The sequence below is a fragment of the Hypanus sabinus genome, chromosome 27 (genome assembly GCF_030144855.1).
Source record: "Hypanus sabinus isolate sHypSab1 chromosome 27, sHypSab1.hap1, whole genome shotgun sequence".
Lineage (NCBI taxonomy): Eukaryota > Metazoa > Chordata > Chondrichthyes > Myliobatiformes > Dasyatidae > Hypanus > Hypanus sabinus.
The window spans coordinates 24204677-24231755 of NC_082732.1; the positions used below are offsets into that span (position 1 = coordinate 24204677).

At 47.3% G+C, this 27079-nt stretch overlaps 1 protein-coding gene across 3 annotated transcripts in view; it reads left to right on the top strand.

Moving 5' to 3' along the window:
- Nucleotides 1–27079, top strand: part of LOC132382102 (Golgi integral membrane protein 4-like) — a 74773-nt gene that overhangs the window by 14651 nt on the left and 33043 nt on the right. The window contains exons 1-4 of one of the 3 annotated variants that reach the window (XM_059951985.1): nucleotides 3574–3948; nucleotides 13020–13094; nucleotides 21732–21781; nucleotides 27025–27078. In XM_059951985.1, coding sequence (XP_059807968.1) covers nucleotides 3762–3948; nucleotides 13020–13094; nucleotides 21732–21781; nucleotides 27025–27078 — 366 coding nt within the window. In that variant the 5' untranslated portion in view covers nucleotides 3574–3761. Of the gene's footprint in view, nucleotides 1–3573; nucleotides 3949–13019; nucleotides 13095–21731; nucleotides 21782–27024; nucleotide 27079 lie in introns of those variants that run through there. The other 2 variants (XM_059951984.1, XM_059951986.1) reach the window with 2 other exon arrangements.

Sequence of the window (27079 nt, forward strand, 5' to 3'; positions counted from 1 at the left end):
GAACTACATGCAGTACTCCAGATGTGGCCTCACCAGTACCCTGTACAGTTGCATAACCTCCTTGGCCTTAAATTCAGTCCCTCTAGCAATGAAGACCAACATTCCATTTGCCTTCTTGATAGCCTGCTGCACCTGCAAACCAACCTTTTGTGATTCATGCACAAGGACTCCCTCTGCACAGCAGCATGCTGCAATTCTTTACCATTTAAATAATAATCTGCTCTTCCATTTTTCCCTCCAAAGTGGATGACCTTACATTTACCAACAATGTACTCCATCTTCCAGACCCTTGCCCACTCACTTACCCTATCTATATCCCCCTGTAGACTCTCTGTATCTTCTGCACAATTCGCTTTTCCACTCAATTTCACAAGATTCATTATGATAAAATTTTCTTTCACATATATTCCACAGACCATTTCGTCTGCAGAGGAGAGGACACTAAGCTCTGGCTCTTCCCATTGTCCATTGGCACAGGGTCCTGCACCTTAGTCATACAGGAGATAAAATAGCCCTTCAGCCCATCAAGTTCATACTAACAATCAGGCACACATTTACATCATCCCTCCTTCTCTTCACTCCACATTCCTATCACGTGCCCCTAGACTTGACCATTCCCTGACACATTATGGTCAATTACAGTGAGAAATCCCTTCAAGAGGACCACAACCTTGTTGGGGTTTGGAGGCTTGCGTGCCTCAATCACCCGGACAGCGACGTTGGCTGAAGTCAGGGTTTTATGCTTTGGCTCTTGATGGGGTCACCAATGCCAAACAGGTCAAAGGGTAGAGGCCAGACTAAGAGTGGTCTACTGGTCCTCCAGGTTTCTGGGTTCAACTCAGGCTGACAACTCTTACTCATAAAACAAAAGTGTTTCGGAAACAGCAATAAACAATCCTTCTACATCTGAACGGCCAAGGACCTGTAGAGATGGAGAACTTTTATTGCTGTCCTGAATGCCAGCGGCATAACAGGCAGTGAGCACGTAAAGTGACAATGAACAATTAAACTACCAACCTACGTGATTTTGAGATGCGGGAAAAATCCTGGGCAACTGGAAGAAACTCATGGAGGTTCCACACAGACAAGTGCTGAGGTCGGCATTGAACCTGGGTTACTGGAGCTGAGAAGCAGCAGCTCTACTGACTGTGACCTTATGCTGGTCTACAGTGTGTCAGACAGTACCACGTGCTTGCTGACAACTCCTAACAATGCAAAACTCTTTCCCACCGCTGCCTGTGGGTTTCCTCCGATGGTCTGGTTTCATCCCACTGTCCAAAGACGTACCAGTTGGTAGGTTAATTGGTCATTGTAAATTGTCTCATGATTGCTGGGTGGCGTGGCACAAAGGGCCAGAAGGGATAGTTCGGCACTGTGTCTCAATAAATACATTTAAAAAACAGTAATTATTAGTATGACAACAGTGTCACTGAGCTGTTGATCTTGCAGCTGTAGTTGTTTCTTTCATTATGCACCTTGGAGGGGTAGAACCTCAGTCCATAGCGACAATTTTAGGAGCAGCCTCTTCCCCTTTGCCATCAGATTTCGAAATGATCCATGAACCCTGCCTCACTATCATCATACTTTATTGTCACCAAACAATCGATACTAGAGCATACAATCATCACAGTGATATTTGTTTCTGCGCTTCTTTGCTCTATTTTGCTTATTTCTTATTGTAACATAGTAATTTTTATGTACTGCTGCCACAGTACAGATTCTGAAATTCGGAGTTCTGGATTGCCACATCCTTCCTTACGATCCTGGCAAAACACGATATAACACAGGGGTATGACGGAGGAGAAAGGGTTGCTGTGCCTACTTCTGATTTGGATCGTGAAGGTTTCCATCTCCCAATGTTTAATTGGACAGCACTACTGTTGTCTGCAGCTGTCCTCTCCATTTGCTGATCTCCTCTCCAGTCCCACTTTGGAGAGCATGTCCATCGTTTAAGTGTGTGATCTGCTGTCAAATGTCTTCTCCTGCTCCAAGCTACCTTGGCAAGTGCATGAAGGTTAATGTTTCCCTGGATAGTTCTAATATCCCTGCAAGTTCTAACAGCTCTGATAAGCTCCCCTCCCTGCGTCACAATTGGGTTTCCGAAACGATGACCAATCAATTGAATCAATTGTCTATAGGCCAAGCATTTGGAGGACACACAAGTGAACACCACACTGATGATGTTTCCTTGTATTGTTGAGAATTGTTTGCAAATGGATTGCCACAGTTGGAGAAGGACTCAACCCAACCAGTTCTAATATAAGACCATAAGATATAGGAGCAGAGTTAGGCCATTTGGCCCATTGCATCTACTCTGTTATTTCATCATGGTTGATCCAATTTTCCTCTCAGTCCCAGTCTCCTGCCTTCTCCCGGATCCCTTCATGCCCTGATCAATCAAGTATCTCTCAGCCTCTGCCTTAAGTATACATAAAGACTTGGCCTCCTCCACAGCTGCTTGTGGCAAAGAATTCCACAGATTCACCACTCCCCGACTAAAGAAATTCCTCTTCACCTCCATTCTAAAAGGATGCCCCTCTATTCTGAAGCTGTGTTCTCTGGTCCCACCATATGGAAACATACTCTTCCTATCCACTCTATCAAGGCCTTTCTCCATTCCATAGGTCTCAATGAGGTCATGTTCATTCTTCTGAATTATTGATTGAATGATCTTTATTGACATTATAGTGAATACAGGCCCAAATGCTCTTGGTATGACAAGTCATTCAGTCCTGGATTGTCGGACTTCTTCCAGTTGGGCTTGACCTGGGTTCACCTCCTTTGTGCATCTGGTCCAGGCAGATCATCTGGATCGACAAACCTTCATCGCCGTCTCTCAACAGACCCACCAAATTGTGCGTCATTTAATCCTCCTTAATCCCACTTCATCACGGATGTTCCAACCTTTCCCAGCTTTCCAATTTGAGATTTGGCTGATTTCTATCTTTACCCAGTCACCTTTTAAACCGTTTTAAAACGCTTCCTTTCTTCACAGGCTTTGCCTAACCGGCTGGATATATTCGAAGTTCCCGCATTTATAGCTTTATCTTTTCTTGCGCCAAAGTTTATTCAATCTTTGGGTCTTTCGACCTTAAACTCGGTTCAGTACCAGGTGCAAGATTTGACTCGCTTGCTCTGGGATCGTAGGATTTCCAGGAGCATTCTGACACAAACAATATCATATTATTGGCAAGTTGGCTGGCAAATGCGTTTTAAGAAGCCGATTCAATGGTCGGGGCGAACAGAACTATGCAGTCTTCCCGTGCTGGAGGGCGCTAACAGCGCCTGGACTCTCAAGTTTCAGTCGGAATAGGAGCTTGGAGGGGGGCGAATGATTGAGGGAGCTGTGCGCGGTGATTCCAGTCTCTCTGTGTGACCGCCCCGTCGATAACCGGACGGAACATCGACCCGACGAACCCCGAAAATAAACGGGCAAGTGAGGATAGGCCACATTCATCTCTACAAGTCCCGCCCAGCCTCTCAGTTGAGTGGCTGCAAAGTGTACGCGGGTTCAGCGGCGCCACAGCTGATTGGACAGCCTCACTGTCCATCTCGCTACTTCCTAACTGTATCAAGTTAATGTGGATCGGAGCTGAGTCGTGGGGTTTTGGCTCCGCCGTGCTTCCAGCACACGTTTGTTTACCTTCGTTCGGGTGTCTCGCTGCGAGGGAAGCCAAGGAGGACGGGGATCGCGTCCCCGGCTGCGGAGTCCCGTCAGATCAATGGTTGCATAGAGTGGATCGCTGGATAATCGTTCCACCATGAGCAATGGGATGTGCTCCCGGAGACAGAAAGGGCTGCTTCAAACGGGATTCTGTGTTCTAGTTGTACTTTGTTTTGGGTTCGGGCTGTACACCTACACCCAGCTAAAGGAAAATGTGCGGAGCACCGAAATGCTGGCTCAGAAGTACAAACAACAGCAGGAATCTGTCTCGGCTCAGTTACAAGGTGGGTTTGAAAGAAAGGATTATTTCCCCAAGAGTTTAAAAAGAGCAGCGACGGGGTGTAACGCGAATGGTGGAAGGCGGGGTGAGAGGTATCCGGTGACTAAGATCTTGGGCCGTCGCAATCTGTAGGAGCGAGACTCTGAAGCGTAAAGTTCGCTTAGTTGCACGTCGGACGTTCTCCACCCTTTTTTTTGCGGAGAATATTGTAAATATTGCTAATTTGGGATGTTTACATTCCTGGAATAGTTGTTCTCCGCAACAAGTTTTGTCCCAGTGGACATTACGCATGAACTCAGAAGTCTCCATTTATTAATCTCTAACGCCCGAGGCGGAATCAATACCGCGTACAGTATTCATTAATGTCTGAGGGAGGAATTGACTGAGGTCAGAGACCTTACGGGGTTTTTGATGCACTCAGCTTTTTTTTAGGGAGGGCTAACAACTCCAACTTCTTCCTCGGGTATCGTCAGAAATGTCCCCCGGGAAGGCACTGCACGCTTGAAGTAAAGTTGCCGTTCGTTACTTGCAGCAAGGAACAAGTTTAGATGTTGGCAAAGTTCTGTCAGTAACCGTTCATGGTGGTTCTGATCTGTGTCTCTCTCATTGGACGTTGATCATTTGTTGGACGCGGTGACTTGGTCGGTTCTGAACCCTTGATTGTTTTAGGAAGCTAATCTAAAATTCTCGGAGGCTTCACTAGTTATGTCTTAAGTTCCTCTGGGGCCAGCAAGGTCTGAGTTTAACTCGGGAACGGTGCACCAGAAGGCAGGCTCAATGGTCGGAGGGTTGGAACCTGCCGACAGAGTAATGCCGCGGTGCCTTAGACTCAGCTTTCAAAGAATACAGACAAAATATTTGGGCCGGAAAGTTTTAATAAAATGTAACTGTAAAACTAGAGTGGTGTGTGTGTGTGTGTGTGTGTGTGTGTGTGTGCGTGCGCACGTGGGCAGCCGAGAGGAACGCTGCATGAACCTTTCCAAGCCCAGCAATTGCAGAGCCCTCTCCTGGGAAGTCTTAAAAATTAAAAGCAGACAATGTAAACAGGTGTAGCACCGAGCAGATGTAAGCAACTCCTTGAAGGAAGATTCTGTCCTCGATGGCAGCCAGGTGGAAGGTGGAGCATAGGATCGTGTGTAATAAAAGGGTAAAACTATCATTCATTTACAGGTGAACTTAATCAAAAACACACTTGCACCATCAAATCCAACGTTGGCAGCCTTTAATGACCAAATTACCTTACGCTTAAATAAAAGTCCTAAACGTGCAGAATGGAATGGAATAAGCAAAAAAAAAGATAAATCTTGTATTTTCAAATCATTATGTGGAATATAGAAGTGACATCAATACACCCCATTCGAAATCATCTCAATACAAGTTCAAGCCTATGTATTATTGCCAAATTTTCCTGTGAGGAAATCTCTTAACTCACAATGATGGGAATTTCAAATTAAAAAAAAGTAATATAGAAATGAAATGCTAATTTTTGATTTATGATTGTTAAAATTGAGTTAGCTGTCTGAAACTTTGTTTTGGCAAGTGCTACATTTATTTAGTTGGAAGAGGTGGCACTTTAATACACTATGCTTTGTTCACATGGCAGCATATCTTGGGAATATCCTGCTATCACAAGAAATGGCAGACTTTATTTTTGGGTAGTGATGTTGGCGTTGGCGTTGATTGGTGCTGACGTTTCAGCTACCTGTCCTTGTAACAAATGGGTACACAGGCCCAGGTACATAGAGGAGGTCTGTGTCGCGCCGTGTGAAGCAGCAGGAACATTGGCTTCATAGTGTAGCACGAACTGGTTTCATGTGGTAGAGTACAATATGGTAGCTTCATGTAATCAGTCCCAGTTATTATTGCTGAGAGGCGTCAGCCACTTTATCAGAATCAGCTTTGATGTTGCTGGTATTTGTCATGAAAGTTGTTGTTTTGCAGCAGCAGTACATTGCAATATATTTTTAAAAACTATAAATTTTGGTGAGTATATATATTAAATAAGTAGTGCAAAAATGAGAGCCAAAAAGGGATAAACAGTGAGGTAGTGTATTCATTGTCAGAAATCTGATGGCGGAGGGGAAAAAGCTGTTACTAAAATATTGAGTGTTTGACCTCAGGCTTCTGTACCTCCTCCTTGATGGTAGCAATGAGAAGAGGGCATGTTCTGGGTGACTGGGGTCCTTCGTGAAGGATGCTGCCATTTTGAGGCATCGCCTTTTGAAGGTGTCCTGGGTGCTGGGGAGGCTAGTTCCCATGATGGAGCTGGCAGAGTTTACAACTCTCTGCAGCTCTTTCTGATCCTGTATGGTGACCCCCAACCCCCCCTCATATCAGACGGTAAATGTGCTCACAGTACATCTGCAGATAGTTGTGAGTGTCTTCGCATCAGAAAATCTCATCTGTAGACCTGAACTAAAGATTAAATCCTCCAGTTTAGTGATATTGAGAAATAAGTTGTGCTCTAGGTCCAGGGAAGAACTTTCCTGTTTCTCTGTGACTAGGACCAAAGGAACACCTACAGTCAGTGGCCACTTTATTTTATTAGTGGCCACCTCATTAATGCACATATATAATCAGCCAATCACGTAGCAGCACTCAACACATGGTCAAGTGTCAAGAGGTTCAGTTGTTGTTCAGAATGAGGGAAGCAATGAGATCTGAGTGACTTTGACCGTTGTTGGTGCCAGACAGGGTGGTTTGAGTAGCTCAGGAACTGCTGATCTCCTGGGACTTAACAGTCTCGAGAGTTTACAGAGACTGAGGCAAGAAAAAATTGTGATAGTTCTGTGGGTGAAAATATACTTTTGTTAGTGCGAGGTCACAGGAGAGTGGCCGGACTGGTTCGCGCTGACAGGAAGGCGACAGCAACTCAAATAACCACACGTTACAACAGTGGTGTGCAGAAGAGTGTACAGCGCATGGAGCCATGAGGTGGGTGGGCCACAGCAGCAGAAGGCAGTGAAGATAAATGCATGGGCCACTTTATTAGGTGCAGCAGGTATCTGCCAAATTACCCCTGAGCCCGCATCCACTGAAGAGAACAGTGTGCTATTCCCTCACTAATGTGGCAGATTTTCGGACGAGACCTTATTCTGCAGATTCAAGGTGGAACTTCAGTCTGCAAGTTCTTACTAGGAGATGAGAACGCTGACCATGGAACTGGTTCCAAACAGCGCTGCAGAGATAAACAAGTTTGAGTGGTTTCTGCTCTTGACCTTTGGACTGACCAACAGTCTGCTGCTGTCTAGGCTGATGGTATAGTGGCCAGAGTTCTGATTCTCTATTGTTGGGGCATGCAGTGACCTGGTGTCTGTTGCAGCCTGTTGATGGCATATTAGCATGGCATTCTGCCTGTGCAATCCCCCAGTAATCTGATTATATCTTTTGTTCACTGTCTTCTTCTCATTTCATAAGTATCTAGGCCTTACAGAAAGCCATTTGTTCACTGAACAGAAACGGTTATGATGGCGGAGTTAATATCTTTGAGGACCTAACCTGGTCCTGACCCATTGACGCAGCCACAAAAAAGGCAAGACAGCGGCTATATTTTCATTAGAAGTTTGAGGAAATTTGGGATGTCACCAAAAGCACAAGTTTCTATGGATGTAAGATGGAGAGCATTCTGACTGGCTGCATCACCATTTGGTATGGGGTTGGGTGGGGGGTGGGAGCTACCGCACAGGATCGAAGTAAAGCTGCAGACAGTTATAAGATTAGTCAGCTCCACCCATCATGGGCACCAGCCTCCGAGGTAGCCAGGACCTCTTCAAGGAGTGGTGCTTCAAAAAGCCGGTGTCCATCCCCATCACCCAGGATGCCCTCTTTTCACTACTGTCAGGTAGGAGGTACACAGTGATTCAGGAACAGCTTCTTCCCCTCTGCCATCAGATTTCTGAATGGGCATTAAACCCATGAGCACCAACTCACTACTTTTTTATTTCCTTATTTTTTGCACTACTTACTTAAATTTAACTATTTAATATACGTATATACTTACTGTAATTCAGTTCCCCCCCTATATTATCATGTATTGCAATGTACTGCTGCTGCAGAACAAATTTCATGACATATTCTGGTGATATTAAACCTGATTCTGAAGTCAGGCCTATTGAAACTCTCAGTCTCCTGCAAACAGAGCTGTGTCAAATGGTCTGGGTTGTCACTTGCTCCGCCCTGCCTCACGCTGTGCACCAGTTTAATTTTGTGTTTCCACGCATTCCTGAACAGCCTCCCGTGGCCTGCTTTAATTTACAATGGTCAGTAATTGACGGACCATTTCTCTCTGACGCTTCCCAAACATCTCTTCCTCTCTGTCCACTGCCACCCCAGACCTTAAGACGATTGAGCCCTCTCACTTGCCTCAGCCTTCCGGTTGAAGAAGGCACCGGTGAATCATAGTGATGACTTACTGGCTTCAAAGAAAACTATTCACTACTTTATTAGTCAGACCTTTTTTAGTAAATAATCACTGCAATCAATAGCTTGTAACTTCCTTTTCGGAGTTGAACTTTTAACTCTGCATGACAATGTTCCCTCTGAGGTGTGCGCACGCTCACATCTCCTGCTACTCGCGCACAAAGGAATTTAAACAGCGCACAAAAGGTTGTCCCCTTCTACCATGTTGGCCTGTTTAGTATATTTCATGATCGTATACAATCACATTTCCTTTTCCGGTTTTCTGGTGCGGACGGTGTTGACAGCATGGAGTTTGCGATGGTTTGTCTGCAGATTTTAGAACCGGCTTACGTATACTGTTCTTATTGAAGAAATTATTCAATGTGCTCATGGTGTCACTGGGCAAAAAAATTGCACGGCACAAGATTTTTGTGCACACTGGTCATTACAAATCAGAGGGAACGTTGCTGTACGACCTGGCATTTTTGCACTGTGAAGGGGCAGGATAGTCGCAGCGTGGCGTGTACTGACTGATTCATGGAGGTGGGGAGTTAGCCAATATTTGGCCACTGCCGGAGCAGACTTGGTGGTGATCCGAGGCAGCAGGGCCGAGAGTGGGGAAAGGCCCGAGGTGTGGCTGATTTAAGCCAGATTGAAAAGGTCAGGGTGTCGGGGACGGAGGCGAGGGACGGGCCGGCGTTTGGCTCACTGCCCTGTGAGGTTTGCTGGTCTCTGCGCTGAGCTTCAGCGAACAGGCCCCCGCATTGGCCACAGTGATGACTGGCTTTGTGGCTGCCAACTCACTTTTGTTGACTGCACTTCTGAATGTTATTTGCTTACTTTTATTGTTTTTTAAAAATTCTGCACATTGGGTGTTTGACGGTCTTTTTTCTAAGTGTGTTTCCTTGTTTTGTGGCTGTCAGTAAGGAGGTGAATCTCAGGGTTGTATAATAGAAGATATATTTTGATAATAAATGTAATTTTTACTCAATATCCATCTGGAATCTACCCGAAGCACAAACCTGCCTATGTCTACCTACTGATGGTCCTGGACTCTCAGATATTGGAAGCTGCTGTATTTTCTCAACCTCCCTCGTATTTTAAAACCTTCTTCCTGATTGATCTGCTCACTGCGTCTTTAGTGTTGGCTCTGTGTACCTTTGAAGATGGGTGGATTAAACTGCTGCCAAATGTGAGCTGCACTTCACTGAACTACGTTGCTTGTTAAACATTACCGCAGAATTCAGCTCATGTGACTCACTGTCTGTCGATACAAAAGGTCCATTTCAGAGGAGTTGCAACAGTCAGGACTTTGTCCTGGGTGAGAGGCTTGATCCTGTGGGGAAGGGACAAATGATCAGGAAAAAAAAACATAGAACATTGAACATAGAAATCTACAGCACATTACAGGCCGTTCGGCCCACAATGCTGTGCCAACCATGTAACCAACTCTAGAAACTACCTAGAGCTTCCCTATCACTTAGCCCTCTATTTTTCTAAGCTCCATGTGTCTATCTAAGAGTCTGTTAAGAGACTGTATCGTATCTGCTCGCACCACTGTCGTGCATTCCACATACACTCGCCACTCTGTGTGAAAGCTTAGCTCCTGACATCTCCCCTGTACCTACTTGAAAGCACCTTAAAACTATGCCCCCCCCCCCACCCCAGTGTTAGTTATTTCAGCCCAGTACTATGTTCATGAGATGGTCCTTCCAGGCCAGCCCTCTCTCTTTCCCCAGGTATCCCTCATCCATTGTTATTTGGGACAGGGTGTCACAGCTGAGGAGAGGTTAAAAATGAAGGCAGCTGTTGCTGAGCCCTGCTGGCTTTGAACTGCCGGGTACATAGGCACAGTATTGGCAAGAAACCCTTGGGGGAGGTACAGGGGGCTGAGCTGGTTACCAGGCCACACCTGCTTTAGACATTAAGGCATTGGAGCAGAATTAGGCCATTTGCCCCATTGAGTCTGCTCCGCCATTCCTTCATGGCTGACTTACGCTCTACTAGGTCACTTTGTTAAGGACACTTGTCCACCTACCTGTCAATGCAAATATCTAATCAGCCAATCATGTGGCAGCAACTCATTGCATGAAAGCATGCAGACATGGTCAAGAGGTTCACTTGTTCAGACCAAACATTGGAATGGGGAAGAAAGGTGATGTCAGTGACTTGGACCATGGAATGATTGTTGGTGCCAGATGGGGTGGTTTGAGTATCTTAGAGCCTGCTGATCTCCAGGGATTTTCATGCACAACAGCCTCTAGAGTTTGCAGAGAATGATGAGAAAAACAAAAGGCAGTTCTTTGGTTGAAAATGCCTTGTTAATGAGGGAGGTCAGAAAAGAACGGCCAGACTAGTTCAAGCTGACAGGAAGGTAACAGTGACTCAGATAATGGTGGTGTGCAGATGAGCATCTCTGAATGCACAACACGCCGAACTATGTGAAGTGGATGGGCTACGGGGGTACCTAATAAAGTGGCCACTGCATTTATTAATCCCCTCAACCCCTTTCTCCTGTCTTCTCCTCATAACCTTTGATACCCTTACTAATCAGGAACCCATCATCTTCTGCTTTAAGTAAACCCAATGGCTTGGCTTCCACAGTTGTCTGGCGGTGAATTCCACAGATTCACCACCCTCTGGCTGTAAAAATCCTTCCTCACCTCCTGTAAAGGGACATCCTTGACAATGGGAGGAGGAAAGCAGCACCCAACATCAGGGACTCCCATACCCAGGACATGATCTCTTCCCACTGCTGCCATCAGGAAGAAGGTACAGGAGTCTCAGGACTCAGACCCCCAGGTTCAGGAACAATTATTACCCCTCAGCCATCAGGCTCTTGAACCAAATGGAATAGCTTCACTCAACTTCAATTTCCCCCCATCATTGAAATATTCCAGCTTTCAAGGACTGTTTATCTCATGTTCTTGATATTAATTGCTTATTTTTTTATTTTTTTGTATTTGCACACTGGTCGAGTGCCCAAGTTGGTGCAGTCTTTCATTGATTCTGTTATGGTTATTACTCTATTATGCATTTGTTGAGTATTCCGGCAAGAAAATGAATCTCAGAGTTGTATATGGACTGTGATAATAAATTTACTTTGAACTTTGAACCCTTTCTTTCCCCGGATAGATCTTGTGAACCTCTTCTGGACCCTCTCCAATGCTAGCAGCTCCTTTCTTAGGTGGGGGGCCCAAAACAGCTCGCTGTATCCCAAGTGCGGTCTGACCAATGGTTTGTGTAGCCTCAGCTTTGGATAATATTCCTGCCCTGACGCTCCCAGGTTTACCGTGCTTCTTTTCCCTTCCCTTGGGCGTCACGGGACCGCACGCCCTATTGGATCCTGGTGCTTTTTGAGGGATCTTCAGGAGTTAAGAATGAGGCGTAAAGTGCGTTGCTCGTGACCATTTTGTTAAGCGTTACATGAGCAAAGGATAGAAAGGAAGAGGCATAGCGAGAGAGAACAAAGGGAAGAGAAGAAACAAAGGTTTTAGATCTGATAGGAGTAATAACATTAACCAGTGAAATTGCTAGATTGAAGTCATGTGACACCCACCAATGAGAGTTTCCAGGAAAATTCACAGGCAACTGTAAACACTGAAAAACTTACTGAACTGTCACGTGTGATTGTGTGACGATGCAGTCAAGCACAAGAAAATAAAACTGCAAGAGTAAAACCGATTCCACAGCCCGATCCGACAATAGTGACCACAATGAGGCGGACTCACCCGCTTGCATACCATGTTGCACGTTCCACTCTTGGCAACGTTTCTCGGAAGCGTCCAAGCATCCAGTTTGGCAGAAGCCTCGGCAAGGTGTTGGGCGCCAGAATCACAATCAGGTTTATTAATTCTGACGTCTGTTCTGCAATTCACTGTTTTGCAGCAGCAGGACAACACAAGACCTAAAATAATTGCCACAGGTTACAACGAAAAGTGTAAAGAGAGAGCAGAATCTTTCCTTTCGGTTAGTCCTGACGAAGGGTCTCGGCCCGAAACATCGACAGCGCTTCTCCCTATAGATGCTGCCTGGCCTGCTGTGTCCCACCGGCATTTTGTGTGTATTGTTGTTTGAATTTCCAGCATCTCCAGATTTCCTTGTGTTTGCAGAATAATGAGGTGGTGTTCGTGGGCTGCTGGAACATTCAGAAATCTGACGGAGTGCTTATCCTCCTCCCTGGTTCCACTGAGAGGCACACACTGTAAGGGACCTGTGACCTTTGACAGGGTGGATGTCCGCCCCTTTGGGAAAGGAGTCACGGTCTTGTGATGTAGCCGGCAAATCCCCCTTTTCATTGCGAGCTGGGCTTGATGTGGACACCAGGCTGCTGAGTCCTCGCCCTCTGGCCGTCCTTCCTCACCTCCCGAGGCACTTCTCCTTCAATGCTTCCGCTTCCTGCACAGGCTACCCTCTCCCTCAGGATCCTGCCCCTTCCTTGCCCTATCCCGCTGCCTGTTACCTTCCTCGTGTGCAGCAAGAGTAAATAAAATCTGGGTTGAGAAGAGAGGAGGATGGTGCAGACAGATCTGAACTGCTTCCCGCTGTTCCCTGGAGCTTCATGTAGCTGGGCTTGGGGAGGTGGAAAGTGTCCCATTAATATGTGTGTACTGCATGGGAATAACAGGAAATGGAGGATTGTATGGAATGATCTATAACATCTGTTTCTTTTTACAGTTGTGTATGAGCATCGGTCCAGACTGGAGCGCTCCTTACAGAAGGAACGAAATGAGCACAAGAAGACAAAGGAAGGTTAGCCGTTTCCCTCTGGTCAGGTGTATCGTTTAAGTCTCTGCAGTTAACACCTCAGTTCTAAAGTAACCGACATTGTGTAGTGACGTTGTTGAGATTGGCTACTGATTAATACCCACTTTAATACAAACCAAAAACCTCGCCTCACTATTTTGAGAACAAGGTAGGCTTCTTGAGTCACCAAAACATAGAAGGTGTCTGGCTCAGTTCAATACAAGCTGAGGGTAGCAGCTTCCTCGCTCTTTACTTCATCCCTCCCCTTCCAAGTTTCACCTGTCACCTGGTGTTTCTCTCTCCCCTCCCCCCAACCTTTTAAATCTACTCCTCAGCTTTTTCTCTCCAGTCCTGCCGAAGGGTCTCGGCCCGAAACGTCGACTGTACTTTTTTCCATAGATGCTGCCCGGCATGCTGAGTTCCTCCAGCATTTTGTGTGCGTTGAAGGTAGCAGCCAACAAACTGAAGCCTAATGTGTGTGGGAGTACGGTCAGAGAGAGCCCCTGGAGGCTTACTGCCCAGTGACATTGCCTCCTTGAGGTGAAAAGTGCCCACAGAAGAAATAAAAAGAGAGAAGGCTCAGACATTGCCGTAAGAGGGACAAACAGAGCCCGTAGAAACGGTGACCCAGAGGAGAGTGAGGAGGAGTGACAGCATCCAGGGGCTCTGTGCCCAGAGAGAAGAAAGGAATGCTTGAGTGAAAGAAGGCCCAGGACTGTCTTCGAAAGAGAGAGAAAAAAACTTGCCGGGGGGTGGGGGGGTGGAGACGGGGCTCAGGAACAGTGTGCCTCACAGAGGGGCACAACGGTTGGGGACTGTGTTGCCCCAGTGAGAAACGTTGACAGTGTTCATAAATCAGGCTCAGTTTGCTGAGTGGTGCTTCTCAGTGAAGAGTTGTCTGCACCCCAGGAAGGAACCATGTTGGGGCGGCTCGATAGCATAGCAGTTAGTGCAGCAACAGGTTCAATTCCCTGTGCTTCTGTAAGGAGCTTATACGTTCTCCTCATGACCATGTGGGCTCCAGTTTCCTCCCAACTCCAAAGATGTACGGGTTACTAGGTTAATTGAGCGCATGGGAATAATTGGACGCTGCGGGCTTGTTAGGCTGGAAAGGCCTGTTACCACGTTGTATCTCCAAGAAACTAAACTGTTCCTGTTACACAGGAGAATCAGTTATTTCGGCAGTGCAGGTGGTTTTAGCTCAAGACCGGAGGAAATGCCAGGTTGCGATGTTTCAATTGTTACGTCCTCGTGACACATGACAGTGGAGCCCTTGTCATGTGACTGGGGTTGAAGCTGTACTGGACTTGAGGTGATGGTCTTGTGATGGTGGTGACGTCATTTTCCCGCCAGTAGAGATCATGTGACGGGTTTTTTTTACAGGTTATAAAAGGTAGACCCCACCCTGTGAGGAGGGGCAGTTCGTGGCTGGATTTGCCGGGTTGACTTCATGGCACTGCGTGTTTGAAGTGATGACACAGTTTAGCTGAAGGATGAAGTTTTTATTTAATGCTAAAGTTTAAAAGGTCATTGCCAGCAGGTTCTTTATGATTCTGTTAGTTCGAAATTAGTGGAGAGTGAAGATTGGAAGTTGGAAGTTAAAGATCGAGGAGAATCGCTTTCTACGGTGAAACGGGGGCGACCTTTGTTTGATCCTTATTTGGAAGGATTTTGTTGACTATCTTCGTGTTAATCCCTAGGTTTAACTAGAAAGGATTGAAGGTAGTGGAGAAGGAAAGGTCAGTGCCTTTAAGCCATTCTGTTTCGTAAATACTTCGTGGGAAGTTCGACGTCGGGGATCGAAGCAAGCGACGTGAAAGAGAACCTAAATCGTCTTATAAAGTCTCTCCTTTTAAATGGACTGTGAGCATATTGAACTTTTGGCAATACCACTTTTAAGAACTGTTTTTGGAATATCACTTTAAGAACTGTTTGGGCTGCCGCTCAGCAGCTGTTTCCGGTTACGGTAGTGTTTGTTTACTTTTGGGGGGTTTGTTTTCTGTGTTTAATAAACGTGTTGTTTGTTATAAGAAACCCTTGCCGAACTCATATATTTATTGTTGCCTGAATACGTAACACAATTCACTGGCTGTTGTTGAGAGGAGGTTTCATTGTGTGTTTTTAATATACAAAATTGTGTCACGTTTCAAAGGGAATATTCTCCTTTTGTCGACCTTCAGTCATGATTTAAAAAAAACTAGCTGTCAGATTAGGAGATTGTGCTGTGGATCTGGGATGTTGTTGTTTATGTTTTGGGTGGGTTGCTTTTGACTGGAGTGAGCAAGGGCAAGACTGATCTTGCCTTCGATGGAAACAGTCACTTCCCAAGTTCCTGTGCAGCAACTGCAGACGCTGCTGGTGGGTTCCAGCGTACCACAGCCTGGCTCTGACACAAGTCCATGTTCGGCTGACTCCACGGCCTGTAGGCAAGACTCTCAAGGATTCTACAACTCGTCTCCTCTGTATTATTTAATATTTAATTTTACTTGTGCGGTTTGTCCTCCATGGGATGTTCGTCAGTCCTCTTTGTTTATTGAGACAGGCCACTCAGCAAGTCCCCCCCCCACCTCAATTTAATCCTACCTTAATCACGGGACGATTTACAATGACCAATTCACCTACCAACCGGTATACCTTTGGAACATGGGTGGAAACTGGAGCACCTGGGTGAAATCACTGTGGTCACAGGCCGAGCGTACAAACAGACAGTGGCGGGAGGGTGACGTGGGCAGAGGAGACTGTGCTGCTAATGCCTTCCATTTCTGCTTGCCTTTAACTCCTTACGGGGAAGTGGCGGGAACTGAACCCGAGTCGCTGGCACTGTAAAGCGTTGTGCTAACCAGTACGCTACTGTGCTGCTTTCGTGTATAGTTATTCATAAATTCTATCGATGTACTTATTTTCCTCTACATGCCTGCAAGAGAATGAACCTTAAGGTAAAATATCGTGACCTGTGCATACTTCGGAAATAAATTTACGTTGAATTTTGATATCTAAGTATGCAGTTCAGGCACAGCTGAGTTTACTCTGATTAAAGATCCCGTTGCCTCAGGCTGTACCTTACTGGCTTGGTACTTAACAAGGTGAGGGAGATCTGTTTAGTATGGTGATTGTCCTCCAGTCTAGATCGATAGTAATGTGTGTGCAGCATAGCAAGTATTTATTTTTCTGTCCAACTCTTCTCCAAGTGACTTTGAGTTGGGTCAGGCTGGATGTGGAAGTGGTTCTGATTCAGCTGGCTGGGATTGTGTTGAAACATCAAGTTTGTCCCTGTGCTGCGATTTACATGGCTGTGATCAGTGGGCCGTGGTACCGCAGCAAAGGGAAACCTCCCCTCCTAGGCGCGTGGTCACAAGGCCTGTGTGATGACCTGTCCCACCTAGAACTTAATTACTGCCCGTTACGCCACTGGCATTTAGGGCAGCAGTGAAGGTCCTCCATTTCTGGTGGTGTTCAGGGCTTCCTTCATCGTTCGTAGCTTTCCTCTCGGTTTTCACCACTGTCAGTCATGCAAGTCTGGCTGGAGACTCAGGAATACCGTCACAAGTAGATGTAGGGTTCTTCATTGCTGTTTCCGTAACGCTTGTTAGCCCTGAGCTGAACCCCTGAACCTAGAGGGCCAATGGACCACTCTTAGTCTGGCCTCTACCCTTTGACCTGTTTGGCTTGGATGACCCTACCAAGAGCCAAAGCACAATACCCTGACTCCAGCCAACGTAGCTCTCCAGGTCATTCAGGAACACAGGCCTCCAAACCCCATGACAAGGTTGTGGTCCTCTTGGAGGTTGTACGTAGAACAGTACAGTCCCAGGCCCTTCGGCCCACAGTGTCTGTGTTGGGCATGAAACAGAGTTTATCTAAATTCCTGCCTGCACATGGTCCATATCCTTTATCATGTGCCCATTTAAAAACCTCTTAAACACCTCCGTTGTATCTGTTTCTGTATCACTCTTCTGGTAACCTGTTCCAAGTACCCACCACTCTTTGTGGGGGGTGGGGGGGGGGAAGAAAAACATAACTTGCCCTGCCCATCTCCTGTAAACTTTCCCCTTCTCACCTACAACAACTTAAAATGCTGGATACCAGGTACAGATGATCTTTCAGTTGAATGATTACGGTCTGAAGCCACTGGTGTTGCTGTAGTTTCAGAAATTAGAGCAATTAAGGAACTGACACAAATCTTTAAAGGAGATTTTCTAAATTTACATTTAAGTGCTTTATTTCTGCTCTCTACAGAACTTGCCTACATTGAATTACACCTGACACAGTTTATCTAATGATTTAATCTGCTCTGACCTATAATTAGCTGCTCTTCCCACCTCATTGTCATCTGAAAATTTTGAACTTGAACTCTTCCCCCTCCACCCAAACCATAATTAAAAAATGTTGCACGTAAAAGAGACTGTGTCACAGAGGGGGAAAAATGGGAACGTTGGATTGGTCTGGGAGCCAGAATAGACTCAATGGATCAAATGGCCTCTTGAGGAAAATAACAAAGCCCCTGGAAAACTTACCTGTGGCATCTGCTGGGCAACTTCTTCTGGCTCACCTCTCTGCCACTTCACTCACTCCATTTGTTAGTGAACTGGGCAGAAGGTGAGCTCGTGCCTGCAGAGGTCCCCCGGGTCTGGCAGAGCTTGTGGGGGCCTTGGCCAAGGAAGTATTTATTTATCGAGACCCAGTGAGGAACAGGCCCTTCCGGCCCTTTGAGCTGTGTTGCCCAGCAACACCCTTTCCCCATTTAACCCTGGCCCAATCATGGGACAATTTACAACGACCAATTAGCCTACTAACTGGTACGTCTTTGGACTGTGGGAGGAAACCGGAGCACCCGGAGGAAACCCACGTGATCACGGGGAGAACGTACAAACTCCTCCTACAAGCAGCGGGAGGGTGGTGTGGAGGGAGGATCGGCCCTGTTAATGCCTTCCATTTCTGCTTTCCTGTTATCTGTGAAAGAGTATAATTGTTCCTGCTTCCTGCGACTCCTACTCTGCAGCCACACCACAAACAGTCCTTCATTTCACGAGGAAATCCTGTAAGAGCTGCTGAGCTTTACATTTTAAGCTGAAAATCTTTGTGTCAGAACCTATGTGCTCAGCAGTTTTGCCGGCCCCTGAAATCAACCCCTTCAGGTGGGGATGCAGTGAAATAAAGAATGCCTCCAACAGGACCTCAACGTCGTCGTTGGGTTTGGAGGCTTGCGTGCCTCAATGATCCAGCGAGCTACATTGCCTGGAGTCAAGGCTTTATGCTTTGGCTCTCGGTAGGGTCACCTACGCTGAGCAGGTCAAAGGGTAGAGGCCAGACTAGGAGTGGTTCACCGGTCCTCCAGGTTCGGGGGTTCAGCTCAGGGTTAGTAACCCTGACTGGTCAAACAAAACTGTTAGGGAAACAGCAATGAAGAATCCTTCTACATCTGAGTGTGACGGTATTCCTGAGTCTCCACCCGGGACTTGTGTGACTGACGGGAGTGAAAACCGAGAGGAAGCTACTGAGACATCGAAGGAATCCCTGAACTCCGCCTGAGGTGGGCAACTTTCATTGCTGCCCTAAATGCCCAGTAGCGTAACGGGCAGTAACTAACCAAGGCTCATAAAACCAAGACAGTCGCTACTAAATCCAGTCCACCTTTGCCCACAGAATGGTGGGAGTGCGGAGGATGCAATGGTGCATTTAACGGGAAACGGAGTGAGCGTGAGGAAGGAAGGAAGCGAAGGGATTTGCCGGTACTCTGTGTGGCACAACAGTAGATGAAGGTTTACGTGGAGAATGGACGGTGACAGCAACTCGACGGCCGGACGACCGGACTCTGCTTTGGAAGGGTGCCAGGGGATGTGTGAGGAGGGACGTGGATGTGAAATAAAAGCAGAAAATGCAGGGGAGTGTTGAGCAGGTCGAGCAACATCGGCGGAACAATAAGTGGAGCCAAGGTAGAGAACTGCCAGAGGTGGGAGTGGAGGGCACGATGGGAGTCTACAGAGGTGGGGTGGTAACTGGCTTTGCAGAACCTCTTCTCTCCTTGGCATTATGGGGGCTGCAAGGAAAGGAGCCATCAGGTCCATCACAGAGGGTCCAGATGGCTGTGGGTCAAGAGGGGTGACCCTTGGACCGAGCCAGAGTCAGCTCAACCCTGGCCTGGGTGAGGTTGATATCGAGAGACCCAAAACACCCGATGGCCCCCAGGTTACATTATCACTGATGAGGTGCCCCAGCGCGTCCTAGGATGTACCTTGGGTTTACGTGGAGGATTAGGACGGAGCCAGGGAAGAATGTTCTCGAGGATGCTAAGGTCGTAGAACTCAGTGCCCAAAAGGGTGGTAGCAGCGGAGGAAACGCTTAAAGAGTTCTTGATTGTCCGCTTGAAGGTGCAGGACCTTTAGGGCTACCGATCCGCTGCTGGAAGGCGGGACTAGGCAGGGTAACTCCTCAGTGGTCAGATCCAGTGTCAGAGGCTCAGCCGCGGGGACCGAGTTGAGAAGGAAGTTTTCCACTCAGAGAAGAGTGCGCGGAGAGGGGGTGTCCAAAACAAAGTAATGGGAGCCCTCAGACCCGCTCCCTATTCAGCAAGGACGTCTCAATTTTTACTTCACCGTCATTTGCCTTTTTGTTTTGTGGCTTCGCTCGCTTTTTTTCCCCGCTTGTGCAATTTGTTCTGTGCGTTGGGGTTGGGGGGGTGCGGTTTAATGTTGGAATGAGTTCCACGGTTTTCTTTGTGTGGTGGGCTGTCTGTGTGGAAGATGAATCTCAAGGTTCGAGCACACATACTTGGATCACAAATGTACTTTGAACCTTTAACCTTGGTTCTTTCCATATCTAAAAACGTTACCGACCTCTGCCTTGGACGCACTCAGTGACCGAGCTTCTCAGCCCTTGCACAGTGAAGATTTCAAAGACTACTTGGGTTCTCGGTGAAAATCTTGCTTCTCAGCTCAGTTCGGAATGGCTGGTCCCTGACCTGATGCTGTTTCCCTGGTTCTGGAGAGAGGAAATATCAACTCTCTACTTTGTCGAGTCTTTTAAGAATCTTAAGAGATTACTTCTAGTTTTCCCAGACTCGAGAGCAGGCTTTCCCAACTTGGGGTCCATGGACTCCAGACTTAATGGTGTTGGTCCATGGCATAAAAATGGTTGGGAAGCCTTTGTCTAGTGTTCATAGGTCCAGTCTGTTTACGCTCTCCTCATTGGACAAGCTGGTGAACCTTGACTGCATTCCTTCACACCATGTACATCCTGCTCTGGGTAAGGAGACTGGATCTGTATGCAGTATATCAGATGCAGTCTCACCAGGGCCCTGTATAGCTGGAACACGATGCCTCTCTTCTTTTGTAATCTAATCTTTTAATAAAGGCCAGTGTATGCCTTGCCTTGCTAATTGCTTGCAGATCTTTCAGGTCAACTTTCAGTGCCCTGTACCAAAGGACATCAAGTTCCCTGGACACCAGTACCACCCAGCTTCCTGTGGTGTGTCAAAATATATATTTGCTCTACCAGGCCCCAGTGTCGGCCTCAACCTCTTTAACCATGCTGTCACTTCCTTGTGACTCTGGTCCTCCCCCCACTCCCTCGCGCCTCTTCTCTCTAAATGTGGTTCCTCGCATCATTCTGACTGCACTAATTAAGCACAAGTCAATCATCGGATGTATCGCACATCCTGCTTATTGGCCGCTTGTCGTTCCAGCTAACAAACTCTGCATCGTGGGCAGCCATCCCTGCCCTCAGCTCGGACGTTCCTGCTTGGAGCCCTCCAAACCTCCTCTTCTCGCCGTCTTCAGTTCACATACCTCTTTAACCGAGGTTGTTTATTTTCTTATCTTTAATAATCTCCCTCTTTTGTCCAGAATCATTCTTTTTGGTTTGATAATAATCCCGTAGAGCACTCTGAGTCATTTTAACATGCACACAATGTATGTAAATGAATACGAGCCATGCTTGTGGTGGCTGTGGTGAACTGCTGGGAGACGCATCCATCCTTTGGTGCCAAGCTCAGTCCAAGGATGTCCAGTTACAACGCCTCTCCCTTAGCTACCCGGCTTCTGCAGCCAGTGTAAGATGTGAGAGGACCAGAATATAAGAGCAAGGAGGTATTGCTGAGGCTTTATGAGGCATTGGTCAGACCACACCTGGAGTATTGTGAGCAGTTTTGGGCCCCTTATCCAAGGAAGGATGTGCTGGCATTGGAGACGGTCCAGGGGAGGCTCACGAGAATGATCCCGGGGATGAAAGGGTTAATCGTGACAGCCTTGTGCCTGTACTCTCGTTGGAATTTGCAGAATGAAGTGGGGGGGGGGGGTGGATTTCGTTGAAACCTGTTGAATATCATGGCTTACATGGAGTAGATGTGGAGAGGGTTTCCAGTAGTGGGGGAGTCTAGGGCCGGAGGGCACAGTCTCGGAGTAGAAGGACTTCTCTCCAGAACAGAGTTGGGGAGGAATTTCTTTAGCCCGAGGGAGGGGAATCTGTGGAATTCATTGGCACAGAAGGCTGTGGCATCACAGGTTATGGGGAGAAGGCAGGTATGTCTGCTCCTGTGTCTTGTGGTCTGATAGACATATCAATGACTGCCTAATGCTTAGAATATTAAAAGCATCTACCTGTTCCTGATGATTGTTAATTTATTTCCATTTCCTCCCGTCTCTGCAGATTTTCTAGTGTATAAGTTGGAAGCTCAAGAGTCATTGAACAAGGAGAAGGTGAGTACCCATTTTATTTATAAATGTATCTCTTCATCTCAAAACTGAAACTCATCTCCTTTCAAAGCCTTCCTGTTTATAGATGCAAATCCTTTACCGCCTAACCACTGACCTTGATTAATCTGATCTTCTCTCCTTGTCTTTTCATCCTCACTGTTAAGGCTTTGCATACAGTGATGTGAATTCTGCAGGACCTTCCTGGATGTGAGATTCACAGTGAACGGTTAATTGGGAGAGCAGTCGGGTGGGTGAGGTGTGTCCCAACTCCCGTGCCACCCCGAATTTTACACCCCTGCTGGTTTCAGCTGGAGACTTTTGGCGTAGGAAAGTGCGAGATCAGCCGCCTCCGTTGAAGGAATCAAAAAGCGGGTGTGAGGATTCAGAAAGAGACTGGACAGAGATGGCATATGAGAGAGCTGGGCATTCATGTTGATGATGCACAAAACAATAGTGTGCAGGTGCGGTACGAAATTAAGAAGACAAATGGCAGCTGGGGTCTGAAGTTTAACAGCAGAGAAGTATTGTTACAAATATACGGGGTATTGGTGAAGCTGCATCTGCACGTTGTACAGTTTTGATTCTCTTATCTAAGAAAGGATGTGGTAGTCTTGGAAGCAGTCCAGAAAAGATTCAGTAGGCTAAGTCATGAGATGGGAGGGTTGTCCTTTCATGAAAGGTTAAAAAGCATCGTTCGAAAAATTCAGATTCTGAGTTGTTTGTTGCACGTCTATCGAAAGTTACAGTGGAACGTGTCGTTTGTGTTAACAACCAACACAACCAAAGTTGTGCTGGGGGCAGCCCGCAAATGTTGCCACACCTTCTGGTGCCAACATAGCATGTCCGTGACATTCAGCTGAACAACACAGGCAAGAACAACAACACCAAAAGAAAACGGCAGCAGCAAATCAAACTTCTTTCCCACCCACTCACGCACAGACAGGCCCCCAACCTCAGGACATGCCTTCTCCAGGCCTCCAGCCTCCAGACACTGTCTGGACTCGCAGACTTGGAAATATCATCACTCTGACCTCAGTACAGGCTGACCCAGGGGCTTGAACACTTAGGCCTCTGAATGTACAAGCTGACCCAGGGGCTTGGGCCTTAGGGCCTCTGAACGTACAAGCTGACCCATGGGCTTGAGCCTTAGGGCCTCTACCTCTGGACCAGCTAAACCAGGCGCTTGGGTCTTAGGGCCTCAGACTGTACAAGCTGACCCAGGGGCTTGGGCCTTAGGGCCTCTACCTCTGGACCAGCTAAACCAGGCGCTTGGGCCTTAGGGCCTCAGACTGTACAAGCTGACCCAGGGACTTGGGCCTTAGGGCCTCTGAACGTACAAGCTGACCCAGGGGCTTGGGCCTTAGGGCCTCTACCTCTGGACCAGCTAAACCAGGCGCTTGGGCCTTAGGGCCTCAGACTGTACAAGCTGACCCAGGGACTTGGGCCTTAGGGCCTCTGAACGTACAAGCTGACCCAGGGGCTTGGGCCTTAGGGCCTCTACCTCTGGAGCAGCTGACCCAGGGGCTTGGCCTTAGGGCCTCTACCTCTGGAGCAGCTGACCCAGGGGCTTGGGCCTTAGGGCCTCTACCTCTGGAGCAGCTGACCCAGGGGCTTGGGCCTTAGGGCCTCTACCTCTGGAGCAGCTGACCCAAGGGCTTCTCCCATTAGACCTCTAACTCCGTTCTTGTCAAGGTCTGGACTTCAACCTTCGGCTTTACCCTCGACTCTCCCATCATCCACCAGCTCCTGCTCCTCACTCTGGTATCTGTCCCTCCACTTCTCCCGTTCCAGTCTCGGCCCAGAGGGTCCGGATGACGCACGTGAACAAGGGATGATAAAACTGAAATCTCAAGGGAGAACGATAGAGCAGCTGTGGGTCTGTTTACACCGGTAGGAGAGTCTGGAATAAGGGGACATGGTTACAAGATTAGGGGGTAGCTGATTAGAAACTGTCTCACAGAGGATGGTAAATCCCTGGAATGCTCTACCTGAGGTTTTAGTGGAGGCTGGATGACTGGGGCTAATTAAAGAGGAGGGAGATAAATATTTGAAATATTGGAGACTTGAGGGCCTTGAAGAACTGGGGCAAGGGGAGTTGAAACTTGAGGCAAATCAACCATGTTTATACTTGAAGGACCAGGTGGCACCGTCCTAATCCTGCGTCCTTGTGGTGGTGTTTATTTTATTCGGCCTCCGGGTTGTGTTCTCATTCCAGTTTGTGAAGTGGCTGCTTTATCCACTCTGTGCCTTTGACATCCACTTGCTATCACGATGGCAGAACTGAGGCCAAGCTGGGTGTACATTGAGTTGGGGCTTAGATCCAGCCAAACCGTAGGAAGGATTTCGGGCGTCGTGTCCGAAGCCCATGTTAACTATTGAACTACTTGGTGAGAGGAGACCCTCACTGGAGGCTTGGGGACAAAAGGCTGGGTTGGTGTTCCAGCTCAATACCAAGAGAGGACTACACTGCCAGAGGTGCCTCCTTTCAGATGGTGCCAAGTGTCCTGAGAGCTGCTTTGGCCACTTGAGATTGAAGACAGGACTGATGTTTAAGGTGGTCAGGGAGGGCCTGCTCAGTGCCTTGCTTGATTGAGAGTTTATATGTGCAAATCGACACACAAATAATTATTTCAGTGACTGCAAAGTGCTTTGTGTCTCGAAAGGCGCTGTGTAATTGCGAGTCTGCCACTCTCTCTCTCCAGTGCCGGCGAGGGCTTGTTTACTTGAACGGTGGAGTTTATTGACCATCAGTCAGGGGCCCAGCTGTGTGGTAACCTGCTGGTGCCAGAGGAGTGTGAGGACAGCCTGAGCCGAGGGCAGCTGCCTCCCCTCGGCCTGGGGCTCCTGAGCTTCACAAACTCCCTTCTGTTCCCATCGACTGCCGGGTCCCCGCTCGCTCTCGCTGAAGTAACTTCTATTTTAGGAAGACTCGATTGTTTGTTCGGAGCAGTAACATTAAAAGCTGTTTGGCCGCAATCCAGCACACTCCCTGGAACAGGAAGGAATACATCCAGGCCCTTGGAGGAAATGTCCAGGGATTCTGATCCCTGGCTTATTGAAAACTAACCACAATTCAAAACAGTGAAGATTTGATGATGTTACTTGAACCGGGATTATTGATTTCTGTTTTGTTCTCTCTGTGATGTGGTTGCCTCTGGTAGTTACTGTCTGTTTCTAAGCAATACTTCAGTCCGTTCCTGCCTGAGCCAGACACTCCAGAGCTAGTTGTAAATCGAACATATTGCCACGTCTCTGGAACCGTACAGAAGCCAAGATGAGGAACTTCTTTTCTGAAAGGACAATGGGTTTCATGATTACATGACAGTTTCAGTTATTACCTGACATTACATTTTCATTCCATGCTCCGCTTAAGTCCCCTAGTTGTAGGCATGGAATTTGAAAGGTATAGTCTGGATTGTCACTCAACTGGTTACTTGTCAAGTAACGTAGCCGCTCTGTGGCCAGTGCTTAAACCCAGTTAGGACACTGGTTCTTTAGGACGGAGATGAGGAGAAACTGTTTTTCCCAGAGAGTGGTGAATCTGTAGAATTCTCTGCCCAGGGATGCAGTTGAGGCCTCTTCACTAAATATATTTAAGATACAGTTAGATAGGTTTTTACATAGTAAGGGAATTAAGAGTTATGGGGAAAAGGCAGGTAGATGGAGCTGAGTTTACGGACAGATCAGCCATGATCTTATTAAATGGCGGGGCAGGCTCAGTGGGCTGGATGGCCTACTCCTGCTCCTATTTCCATGTTCTTACGATGCCCCATCAGTGCTTGACCACATAGTTTGTCTGCCAAAGTTGATTATGATTTTTTTTTTGGATAGATGCCAAGGAGTACAAGGCAAAAATGTGATGCTAGCATTTCATTTCAAGAGGACTAGAATATAAAAGCAAGGATGTAATGCCAGACTTTTATAAGGTGATGGTCTGACCACGTTTAGAACTTTGCAGGTAGTTTTAGGCCCCGTATCTAAGGAAGGATGTGCTAGCATTGGAGACAGTCCTGAAGATGTTTATGAAAATGATCCCAGGGACAGAATGATTATCAAATAAGGAGCGTTTGATGGCCCAGGGCCTGTACTCACTGGAGTTTAGAAGGATGACAAGGAACCTCATTGAAATCTACCAAATCTTGAAAGGGCTGGATGGAGTGGACATGGAGAGGATATTTCTGGTAGTGGAAGTGTCTAGGACCAGAGGGCACAGTCTCAGAATAGAAGAGCATCAGAACAGAGATGGGAAGGAATTTCATTGCCTTAGACAGCTGTGGAGGCAAAGTCATTGAGTATACTTAAAGTCGAGGTTGATGGGTTCTTGATTCATAAAAGCATCAAAGGTTATGGGGAAAAGGCAAGTGAATGGGTTTGAGAGGGATGATGAAGCCATGAGAGCAGGTGGTGGATGGTCGTATGAGCAGTCAGTGCATATCACAATTCTTGGTTATGGAACCCCAGACGCCAGGCAGACAGTCTCTGAAGAGTATTGATAATAGCTGGGGCCATCTGTCTTGTAAAGACACTGCCCAGAAGAAGGCAATGGCAAACCATTTCTGTAGAAATATTTGCCAAGAACAAGACCATGATCACCCGCGTCATATGACACGGCACATGATGATGATGTCATATGGCACAGCACGTGATGATGATGAAGATCTGTATGATTTTATGGTCTGTGATATTAGTTACCATTATTCTTGTGCTATATGTTATCCCAGTACAAGAAAAACATTCCCAACAGGAACCTTTCTGTCACCCAAGGAACAGAATTAACACTAAGTAAACCAAGACCTCTTGGATCTAGTCCCTTCTTTTCATTCCTTCTCCCCTTGATCCCGATGAATCTAGAAGTCATTGGGTTCCCCCAAAACAACTTAATTAGCTCGATCTGATTGGCTCCCAAAGTACTCTGGGCTCTTTGTGGCTGAAAGGACCAGGGAGTATCATGGAACGGATTGGAAGACGGGGTGAAGAATTGCTGTTGGGTTTGGGGCTGCGGTACCGGGATGGAAGCTGTTCCTGCGGTTGGGGCTGGAATGCTGTATTGGGATTGCACTGGTTTTAGTGGGGCAGGGGAACTGGGCTGGCGTAGTTGGCTGCAGGTCCAGGCTGGGAGGGCATGAGGGAGAGGTATGAGAGCGTGCGTGAATTTTTGAGGTGGGTCGCCCATTTTATGCAGCCTGTGTGTTCAGCTTCTGAGCCTCGAGCATTGGCTAAACCACTCTGGTGTGATTTTCTTGCAGCAAGATGCCATGAATCGATACAGCGCTCTCAGTTCCCAGCATAAGATCCTGAAGG